The 11,778-nt window shown below is 38.7% G+C and overlaps 1 protein-coding gene across 1 annotated transcript; it reads right to left on the bottom strand.

The window, feature by feature from the left end:
• Positions 1 to 4: 4 nt before the first annotated feature.
• LOC146473468 (uncharacterized) lies at positions 5 to 11,457 on the bottom strand. The gene is made up of 6 exons (XM_085118067.1): positions 11,220 to 11,457; positions 10,657 to 10,931; positions 7,274 to 7,391; positions 6,447 to 6,560; positions 5,158 to 5,364; positions 5 to 3,555 (listed from the first exon to the last, which is right to left on the bottom strand). The coding sequence occupies exons 1-6, from the start codon at positions 11,455 to 11,457 to the stop codon at positions 3,236 to 3,238; spliced, it is 1,272 nt and encodes a 423-aa protein (XP_084974193.1). The 3' UTR covers positions 5 to 3,235.
• Positions 11,458 to 11,778: the final 321 nt, after the last annotated feature.

The raw sequence follows: 11,778 nt of genomic DNA, 5'->3' as shown, positions 1-11,778 counted from the left end.
CGGAAACCACGTGACGTGTTACGAAAACCACAATCACGTCCCATCTCACATTTCCCGCCAAAATATGTAGGCACGCAAGGAGTACGCACATGTCTTTGATCAACAGATTTATATTGGTTATGGCCATGGGGCGATTGCATCCAAATAAACGCAACTAGTTACTAGATTTTATTAACCTGTGATTGGATTACAACTAGGACCTAAAACTGTACATGTGATGTTGTTTCTCTGTTCTCGAAACAAATGGGGGGGACTGTTATCAAATCAGAAAAATCTTTTTGTTTGCCAACTGCCATACGGCTTGTTTTGGCCAAAGAGAAGGCGTGGAAATTAATTGGAGGGTTGTCATTAACAATTATTCCACGAGTGCACATTGGATATGAGATGATAGATAGGCTTCGTAGTGCCGAGTTGGCTATAATCATCTCATATCCAACAAGCGTGAGTAGAATAGTTGTTTTATTAGAAACAACCAAGCTGAATATTTCTAGATCTTGCTGATTTCATTTTGCAAGAAAAACCACTAGAAGACAATTTAATGGTCATTTTAATGTTACAGAAAGCTGCCCTTTCACTATGGCTTGTAGTCCAACATAGCTAAATACTGTTTATAATCAATAATGTTACAGACAAAGGTGCCCTTTCAGTATTACATCATAGTTAGTAGAGGGGAGGATTACATGCAGTTTAATAAAGTTAAATACTGTTTATAATCAATAATCTTACAGAAAGCTGCCCGTTCAGTATTGCATGCAGTCTAATAAAGTTAAATATTATTTAAAATCAAGAAGGTTACAGTTCCTGCATTCAATTGCATTAACTGCTTAACATTTGTAAGCTGATATTCAAGTGATCTTATATAAAGCTACCCGTTCACTATTGCATGCAGTCAAGAGAGGATGAGCTACTCTCTTGATGCAGTCTAATAAAGTTAAATACCGTTTATGGTCAATAAGGGAGGTTAAGCAACGACACCGACGGCGACGGTGCAACGACAACGCCGCAAAAACAATCGCTCTGCACGTGCGTTTTACATGTTGGTACATTTCTTTGCCGTCCTCTGCAAAACAACAAGACCCAACAACGTGAAATGACCACATTTAAGGTTTTGTGGAGAACGTGAACGCACGACGGTGAATTTTTCATTTTCTTTCTTAACTTGTACGTCGCTCCTACCAATTTGGTTCCTAGATGGTTCGCCATTTTTGTAAAAGTTGAGCGAGTTGAAATAATCGAGAAGTAGCACAATTGAAATAAAGATATATTTTCAGGTGACGTTTTCGTTGCCGTTGCCGTCGTCGTTGCTTAAGCTCCCTATGTTACAGTTCCTCCATTCAATTGCATTGATTACTTAACAGTTTTACGCTGCTGTTCAAGTGTTCTTATATAAGGTTGTCCTTTCGGTTTTGCAGTTTTTCCGTGTTTTGCTTTAAAAAATCTTAGTAAGCTTAACCTCGGAAGTGGAAAGATTAAATAGAAAAAGTGACTAAAATCATCGCAGACCACAAAACACACTATCAGCTACTAGTCTCTTTCTTGACACCTTAGAAAGCCAACTAATCACGTGAGAAACCTTAGCTGGAAGAAACCAACTTCAATGTGGCTGGTTCACACGTTCGAGCTTTCCTTTTTGTCCTTCGTGCCGTTAGATCTTGCCCTCGACCGTCCCTGAAAATTAGGGTCAATAGGAATATGCGAAAAACTAGAAACCAGAACGTCTAACCGAAATTTTCCACGCGCCCTCCCATGCAAGTTATAAGTTTTTCTTATTCCACTTCCTGCCTTTAATTTGATCCCGTCCCACCGACCCGTACCATACAGGATCTTCACATCCATAAAGCCGCGATTCTTTCCCGTAAAGAAACAGTGCTTTCCTGTATATTGCGCCTGCATGATAGGAATTTAAAAATAGACTGCATCGTGCGAAAGCTATTTTGATCCTAATATGAGTCCGCTTGCATTTGTAAGTCGACTTTTTTTAGGCATCGGACTTAAGTGGCCAGTCTTAAAATGGAGGTTTGTAAGAGGTTTAGCTCAGTAAATCACCGAGTTTATCCCAATCAGGAATGATTTTGTTATTATTTTCACAATAGAATTACCCACTTACTCACATTATGTTTTACTTGCACACAGCTTATAAAATCTTTAGTTCAGTTCAGTTACATTAAATGTGAATTTTTTTCGGCCAATGCACTTGGTGCTTATACAGCTTTGGAAAATGACGATTGTTCACTAAGTTCCGCTATAAATTAACGCATTCTTTAAACAAAAGTTTAACTTAGTTCGAGAGGAAATACATAATTTAAGTTTATCGTAAACTGTTTAGGTGCCATATATTCATAACCTATTTCTAGCATAAGATGATATCGGTGATGTGTGGAAATTTAAGGGCAGTTAGCAAGGCTGTGTTCCAGTTTGAATGGCCTACGCGAAAAGATCACAAGGTAATATGGGTAATTTAATAAATTTACATAACAGAGCTATGGCTTCAGCCCACCCGGCTAAAGACAGTAAATCGCAGAGGCAAAATTAATTAATTTTTGTTTTTCTCCTATTCTGTGGCACTGAGAGCCTTGAAATTACAGCCAAATTACAAAAGATTTGCAGCTACCCTAGTCTTGCCGCATAAGCTGGGGGCTTTAACATTAAATCACAGAAGGTCATTAATAATTGAAGTGGTTGTGTATAAGGGTCCTGGTCTGTATTCCTCCTACCTCCATCCCTCCCACAGGTGGGGGCAATCGGGTGAATAGCGCATCCCTTGAAATAAAGATCTGAAGTGATTACAAATACTTAGAGTGAGCTGGAGAAAGGTAAATAATTTTGTTCTCATCGAAAGTTCTCCCCCCTCCTCCTCCTCCTCCTCCTCCTCCTCCTACTGCACAGTATGATGGGTTTTTATTGGGTTGCGGGGGGTGGGGGGGGGGGGAGCTCTGCGCTTATTCTTTGTTACGTTCATCGACCATTTTGAATTGGTAAAACGTACATGAAATATTCTCTCTTTGTTCCTTTTATTCTTTTTTTCTCTGTTTTCTCTTTCTCCCTGTCGTTATTTCTTAATTTTCAAATTTACCTTTTATTTGTTGTTGGAGCAGAGCTGCTGTTACCACGTGCGTATACTGACCAGATTAGCTTGTTAATTGTATTTCATTAATTTCAATATTAACGATTTCTTAAAGCTTTGCGATTGTAACACGTGTAACACGTTTTCAATACAACCCAGTTAAAAGGGAAATCATTGGCGGTAAAAAACCTCCCAGTCATCAGGCGAGAACTTTTCAGTTCCAGCCAAAATCGTGTACGCGTCTGTTACTGCGCTTGGAACAGTGTAGGCGCCGCGTCTGCCAAACCTTGCGTACGAATTTTGGTTTGTGGTCGCATTTTCAGAAATGAAGATGTCGTGCCCACCACCAAATGTTGGCCCATAGATTGAAAACCTGAAAATTGCCAAACGTGGCCTTACCACCATACTTTTGAAAGGTGCCAGTCCTTCTTTGTTGCGCAGTGAGAAGATGAACGACTTGTTTGTGTAGCCATAGCTCCAATGACTGGGATCTGAAGAACAAACAAAGAAAGGGGTCGATATGCATGAATTAAAACATTACTACAGGTTGCTTTTCATTTATTTTTGAAAATAAAGTATACGAAACAAATGTTCTTGCTGGTATTGTTATCGTTTAACGGTCCTCAATCAATTAAAGTATTGTATTGTATAAAGTTTAACCTAAAACAAATGAAGGAACGTTTATTATCTGCACAATAATTAATCAAAATCAATCGTTCCGCAGCACTCCGAAGCAGCCGATTCTCTCGCTGTTTTGTGATTCAGGGAGTGAGGCCCAAACAGCTACTTTTACGCGCATTAGTTCAGTGATATTTTAAATAAGAGCAAACATTAAGGGAATTAAAGAAACAGATGAGAAAAAAATCCGTGTTAATTTATATGTAAAATTCAAACTCTGCGAATTAAAGAAATCTAGTAATTAAATTGTCCTAATCAAACTTGAGGCAGCTGGATGCGATAGCAGTAAAATAATCACTTTTGAAATGTTATACTTATGCTGGTCTGTAACGTTTCCCGTCTACGTCAAAGGATCGAAACTTAAAAGCAGGATTGCCCACATTTCAAAATACTTTTACCCCTCAAATGTACGGAAATCATTTTTTTTTAAATTACTATAGCTCTCTTAGACTGAAAACCTCCACAAGAAATGGTACAGAAATTAGTTGCCATCGGATTCCAATACAAACCCTGTATTTTGCTTCCCTGAGTCAAACTTCACATGAAGGATTGTATTTCTCTTAGACCCTTGGGCTTCACCCACCAGAGGAATAACCCAGTTTTGCCAAAAAAATACATCAGTAAGGACCATTATCAGTAAGGTCCTAATGACTTGGCCCAAGAATTCATGTAAATTGTTCATGAGACAAGACTTTGTCCCCTCCTGTAAACACTGTAAGGGAATTGTGCCAGAGACTTGTCCCCAAGTTAAAACGTTGTTTTGACAGCACTGAATTTACAGCACCACTGAGAGATACTGGTTTTGCTACAGAGTCACACTACAGTATGTACAATTGTTCGTCTTAATTGAAAGAATCCGCGAAACGTTAAGTCAACCTAGAGTCATCCGACAAAATCAACCTTTGTGGATTTAACAATACGGTAATTAATTTTAAGTGGCCGCGTGCAAGTTTTTTTCGGTCGGAGCTAATTACAACCTCGTTCAGGCCGGAGTCTCTCCTCTTCACGCTCCCTGGGACGTAAAGAGGAGAGACCCTAGGAACGAGGTTGAGCCAATTGGATTAAGATTTAAAACGGATAAACTGTTGCTTTAAAAGCTTTAAAAGTCCTTGTTATGATCAATATCAAAACAGCCCAACCATACCATCGACGCCGGCAATGCAAAGTTGGCCAGTTCCACTGGATATAATATGATTCCATTGTGGCAAGGCTGTAAACAGGGCTAATAAAACTGTGGTGATTAAGGTTTAATACTTAGAAGAACCTGCTGGATTGAGGGTGGATTGAGGGTGGAAAGAGAGGCAGGGGAGGAGGGGGTGGGGGGAGGGGGGTTCAGTGGGCGGTTCTAAAAGCTACAACATATGTGTTTTATAGTATTGTCACTCAGATAAACAATGGAGGATTTTTAAAATTACCGTCCCAGGGAATGTCCGTGTACCCTCCGAAAACGTACGGACCATTTCTGATGATTGTAACGGTGTGTCTTTTTCCATCGCACCTGTTGTGAAAGGTACTGACTGCCCCACCGTGTATGGAGGCGCGGTAACACAAAAGCCACTTTGGGTCATTTCCAACGGCAGGCGCAAGGAACGCAGCTAATATGGTTGAGTTAATCGACAAATCTAAAGGAGAAAAAACGAAGGTTAACCTTCAGCATTAGCATTTGAGATATGTTTGAGGTTTGCTTCCATTGGTGAGTTTTCTTTCCAATCTTTCTCTACCCAAAACCAAAGTTAGATGTTTCGCAAATTTTAAAGCATAACAATACTCAGTTGACAGCGAACATTGAAAATGGGAAGGTTATTCCTTGTTTTTTGCTGATATCTTCAATGTAAAAATAAACGCACGAGGAGATTCTTATTTTTCCCCCAAATCACTGCAGTTTTTGAGGCGATAACTTAACCTTTTTTAGATGCTTAAAAGAAATATTATTTACTGCAGGAGCCCATGTTTACTGTAAGTCAGTATCGACGGGAAAAAGTGGGGAGGGGTAGGTACGGCGACGATTTTCCGGGTCAGATTTGTGGATTCTTCATGTTTGACAAGCAATCAGAAAGTTGCAGATCTCATAATTAAGAATGAACAAATCAGTCGTGAGGATTTTTTCTGTAGTTCCTGGGAGCTAAATAAAATATGTTGATTATTTACGGATAGTACTTGTCGATGCAGACTCAAAACTAGCCTGAAAACGGGTTCCCGTATAAACGAATTTCGCGCATAAAAGGAAATATTCAATAATAATAATAATAATAATAATAAGAATAATAATAATAATAATAATAATAATAATAATAATAATAATAATAATAATAATAATAATAATAAAAGTCTTTATTTCCTCAAAGTCTTTAATTCGGCGAGCATAGCCCTGAAGATGGAATCCAAAGAAAGGACTGGATAGGGCATTGCACTGACAGTCATCGTTTGTGCGCTCCCCTCACTAATATTTAATGCATTATGTTCCCCTACAACTGAAACATCCAAACAAGTTTATTAAATCATTTCAACTCAAACTAAAAATACGACATTTTGGAAATTCAGTCTCATTTTCAGCATAATCGCCGATTCTGTAGCGAGCATGGAGTAGACAATGTCCCCAAACCGGTTCAATCGTCGATATAAGAATGAAGTCAAACCACCCACACAGAAGGGCTGACAAGGAAAGCTGCAGTTAACCGACACAAAAATGCAATAATTTCCCAACCTATTTCACAGCAATCACCACCAAATTCGCGCGTACAATTGCAAGTGAATCCATTTACTCCATCAATACACGTTCCATTATTCACACAAGGATTGCTGCCACACTCGTCTATATCTGGAAGACAAAAATAACTACAGATCATGCATGCAACAGAGCTGAAAGCAACTGCAAGAGGCCAAAGCTCTCGAAAGCGAGAGACAACATTGATCAACTTTGTAAAGACGTAGATCTGCTAGATTCTCATATATAAGTGATAAACGAACACCTTGCAATCTAACTGTAGACAAATAGCATCAGCATGAAATCACGAGCAACGAATTCCACGGATCCTATGTCTAAATAGTACTATATGCAAACACAATAAACAGTAAATGAATGATTAAAAAAAAATATACAAGGGGAAGTACATATAGTGAGTTGGGCGACCGCAAAGAAGCATTAAGTGTCCCAGAGTGGCTGTAGAGCAAAACAACAAAAAACCGCAATGTAGGAAGCGAAAAAGTTTCCCTTTCTTCTAAAGACGCGACATCTGAATCCCGCTATCTTGCAAATCTCAGGTTTAAAAAAACCCGGACATTTGAAGACTACTGTTGAATTTGTTCAATAGACCCACTCATAAAACGTGGCAGAGAAAGTTGCATTCTAGGGATTCACTGCAATATTGTTATACTAACAGACACTGGGACGATGGAACGATGGCATATATATCGTTGAGTTTTAAATTTGTTCCGTACAGTAGCCATCTGAGTCCCAACTTTTTGTCGTTCACGTCCAATAATAAGGTGGCTAAAACTCGATTGCAGCAGAACAAAGACAAAGTGCCCCACCTGTTTCGCAGTTTTTTCCCGTGAATCCTTCCTTGCAAACACAGACATAGCTTTTCACCTTGTCGTACAGAGTCACGCATTTACCGTTATTCTTACAGGGCCCGCTGCTACACGGAGACTACAAAGAGAGGAAAAGAGACCATTTACTTCAAGCTCTTACAAGGCAAATAAGAGGGTTTCCTGGTATGATGCTATTAGTAGCTATAGGCTAGTGGTAATTAAGCCCGCCATTTTTTTTTTTTTTTTTTTATGAAGAATGTTCTTTTTCTAAGGGCCTCTTCATATGATCCCGGTTGACCGGGCTAGCCCGCTTACCGAGATCTCGCCCCATTCCTATTTCTTTTGTAAAAAATTCGATGTGTTCATATGAGAAGGCGGGCCAGCCCGGTTACCGAGATCTCGGTTTCAGCGACCGAGATCTCGGGAGTCCGGGACGAAAATTTTCTCATATGAACACGGTATCCCGGTTACCGGGATGAAGTCTATAAACAAACATTCGCGTCTTAGAACGGATATATTTGATTATTACGGCTCATTTCTGAGATGTTCTAGTTCAAAATAATTCCTTTTCGTAGTAGAGATAAAGATATAATACTTTTGAGGTTTGTAGAACCGATAAAAATGAAAAATTCTTGCCGGGCTTGTTCGGTAAATGTCACGCTCGATTGACCGCGTCACCACTTTTCATCTCGGTAACCGGGATAAAATTTCCCATATGAACGTACTGCAAAATTCATCCCGCTTACCGAGCCATCCCGGTAACCGGGATCATATGAAGAGGCCCTAAGAAGCCTTCCACTTAAGGTGGGGGTAAACGTGAATTTGAATGGGATTTTTAGAGGTTTGAAGAAGAGATAAAAGAAAGAAAATGATTTTTAAAACACCAACAGACAGTCGATAACCACGCAAGAGCACCCCAGGTTGCTAGTGGACTAACTGGGTATCCGTCTATTAATTATTAACTACAAATTCTAATTTTAAAACCTCACTAAATCTTCAATATTTCTTATTTCTCTTAATTTTACCAATCCTTCAAGAAAAACTATCTCCTCCCAAATATACCCAAAATTCACCTAAAAATTCACAAAACACCCAACAACATAGATTTACGGGATAAGCAGAGAGTTTTTGGATTGCTTGAAACGTGAACGAGATATTTCCATGAAACCGATTTTAATCGGCATGAAAACGGCTTTAAGGTTTACCCCCGCCTTAAGGGAATTTAATTAAATTTTCGAGTGGTCATGAATTTGTAAAACAGTAATATGCCCGAGGATTGGGGATGGAAAAAATGGATCGGATTTCCAGCGTACGTCTGCGAGGGTGTTGCCCCCTAACACTTTTAACGCGTAGCGAGGTTAATAAATTTGTCGGGCCGAAGGCCAGCGCTCGGGAGCTTAGCCGAGTGAATATATAGATGTCCGTGCTGTTGCCTGGCAACAGTGCGCAAACAAAGAATGAATGACGTCAGACAAAGGGAAGGTTGCTAGGCAGCAACAGGTTGGGAGACATGCTGGCGTCAGACGGAAATTTGCATACATCGGGAGTTCACTGGATGGAAAAATCTCTGCAGAATCTTTCCCTTTCTTCCAGAAACCTTTTTTGTGAAAGATTGCATTGAAGAAATTACATGTTTTGTGTCCGCGGTAAAAAAATTTTCCGTGGGAAAAAAAATCATCGAACACGACAGCGCTGCACGCCCGTTGTACAGGTACATTTCGTCGTGTCAGAAATAGATTTCAACCGCAAACGAGCCTTTGGGGCTACGAAAAGACCATGCTCATCCAAATAGTTGCTTTGTTTAGAAACCTTTTAACCTCCTCATTTGATGCTTCAATACGAGTAAAGAGGGCTTTCCACCCAGCCCTAGCTTCGCGAGGTTTTGCAAGTCACGTATTTCTAGTAAGAAATGAAACATGGTTGCTGCACTAACAAAAGATGGCCGTAGTCAGTTGAACTGACGGTCAGTGTAAAATGCAGACTGCAGAGAGAGGGAACTCATGTATATGTGGGGCATTTGACATTTGTTAAAGAAGTTTCTATTAAAATTCTCTGCTAGGACCAAAACGTGCGATGGAAAAACTTATTTTCATAATTTCAAGTACATTACTGAATCCACACTGCTCGTAAACTGTGAGCAGTGAATTCAACATTAATTTAATTGGGTTCGCTTGATTCTTTCAGTGCAGTAAACTATGAGTTACTATGGTTACACTAAATTAACAACTGATAAACACGGAGAACACTTTAATTGCTAATCTTTGGACGACTAAACTTTCTGAGGAAAAATTTGTCCGAAAAAAGTTTCCATCCGAATACTATCGAATGTGTAGATGCATTCAAATTACGATTAATTTCAAGCACTTTATATAATTTATACATTGATAGCAGCGAATACAGCAGGTGACCGTTTTCAGTTTTCAGTGAAGTAACCTATTAGTTACCATGGTTACAGCCAGTCAGCAACTATCTAGATGTCTCAAAGTGTAAAGTTCGAAATTTGAAAAAAAAGTAAATAAAATGAGGTACGAGATGATTAAAAAAAAAAAGGCTCGAGAGCTTTTAATTTCATCCTACGGTTCATTGTCCCAAAAATTTTAAGTCCGATCTTGTTCCCATAAAGCCAGAACCTTTTTTGAAAACTCTAAGATTTTTTTTCTTCCCTGGATGTTTAAGCCAATTCCGTATTCAAAGAAGTTCTTCATTCATTTTAGGTGCAGGTTAAAAATTTTAGCATATTTCTATTTAATATTTAAAATATTTTAGTTGCACTAAATTCCGTTAGCACAAATAGGTTACTCAATAGATCTTCGTTTTAAGGTCTTTTTATTCTGTTTATGCAGCTTTAATCTCCCTTAGAAAAACCATTTCATGTTAAGTTTGTTTTTGATGTTAGATTTTTTAAGGGATACTCAAAACCGTAATAATTCTTTGTAATTGTTCATCAGAAGATGCAGCAAAAAGCGAAAGATCGAAATTAATCGCATGAAAAATATGCATGTTTTGTTCCACCTTTGTGGTCGATGTTAATTTTCCTGTCATATCTAAATTGTTGAAAGGCCAAAAAATATGTTGTAAAAAGGAAACAAACTGACACTCAAAGAAAAGAAAAAATATACAAACTTTCAGTAATTTTATTTCAACTCAAGCACACTCAAAAGTTATGCAATTCCTTTGCTCCAAAATATGTAATGGTGAGCGTTAATTTAAACAGTGTGAAAACGAAGTTGGTTTCATAGAGCCTTTTTCATAAACGAGAATCTACGTATGTTTTACCGCAGTGAGTATCTAATAAACGTTACTCAAAAAACTAAAAGTCTCCTTATCTTAAAAAAAAAAAAAAGAAAATTATAGAGCGCTATAAATTAAGACGGTTTCCCTACCGGAATACTGAAGTGATGAAACACTTTGTTGGGGGCAAACTTGTTCGAGTTGTTGTACTTGTCCGATGGAAGCAGTTCACACAAGCTTTGTCCGTTAATGTCAGGCAATGCAGCCAAGTTATAGGAAATGCATGAAGGAATTTCTAAACAGGCAAATCCGCATTCGTCTCCATATTCAACCAGCTCTGAACCAAGTTTGCTGATGTTCAAGTAGGAAAACTCGTCAACCTCGAAGCTTACAAAGTCCACGTCACCAGATGAACTTTGGCTGAAAGCTTTTCGAAACAAAGGTATGAGACAAAAAAAAAGTGGTCTTAGTGGATTGGAAGTTAATTTATAAAGCAAACTGTTATTTTTTAATATAATTTTTGTAAAAAGGCCGTAGCTAGATAGTTGACAAAGGTCATTTCACTAGATGAACCTTGATTGAAAGCTTTTCGAAAGATGCATACGGAAAGAAACCGGGTCTTAGCAAACTGAAAGAAAATCTTCAAAGACAGCATTTTGAAACAAAACAGGCGCTTAAAATTAACGAAAAAATGTAGATTACTGGAAAACTCTACCTTTGGAAACAGATAGAAGAGCACAAACTATTGCTAGTAAGGCAAGGTCACTTCTTAGAACTGCAGCGACTTTTTTCATCCTGTCCCGTTTTTCGTCTTTTTGGGGTACTGTTGTAGATTGTGGTGGAGTTCCGGCTTTAACAAGTTTATTTGTTAGTTTTGTGCATGTTATATTGCTGTCACCGTGAGTTTTAACTGCGCACGGTACAAGTGCGTCTGTTTGCATGTGAAATGGCATGTTGACAGTCCGGCCGGGCTCACGTACCAGTAATTCGCATAAAATAATTTTATCTTTCCAGGAATAGTGGTTAAAATTCTAAGGAAGGTCCCACAGACTACGGTCTCTGTCAAGGTCAATCCCCACATATTTTCAACACGCAAAAAGGGAAAAAAAAGCATTGAATGATTGTCATTGAACGAAAGTGTTTTGCAGTGTACGTGCAGTGCTGAATGACACTTCCTTTGAGTGTCAGAGAGCACCATTAATAAATTATAAGGGTATATGTGTGGGTAGGTATGTGTGTCAGTTTGCATGCATAGCATGTTGACAGTTCGGGCT

The sequence above is a fragment of the Pavona decussata genome, unplaced genomic scaffold (assembly GCF_977016875.1).
Source record: "Pavona decussata unplaced genomic scaffold, jaPavDecu1.1 SCAFFOLD_93, whole genome shotgun sequence".
Taxonomy (NCBI): Eukaryota; Metazoa; Cnidaria; class Anthozoa; order Scleractinia; family Agariciidae; genus Pavona; species Pavona decussata.
Note: the sequence above shows the minus strand (reverse complement) of the source record. Positions and strands in the feature narration are given on the sequence as shown.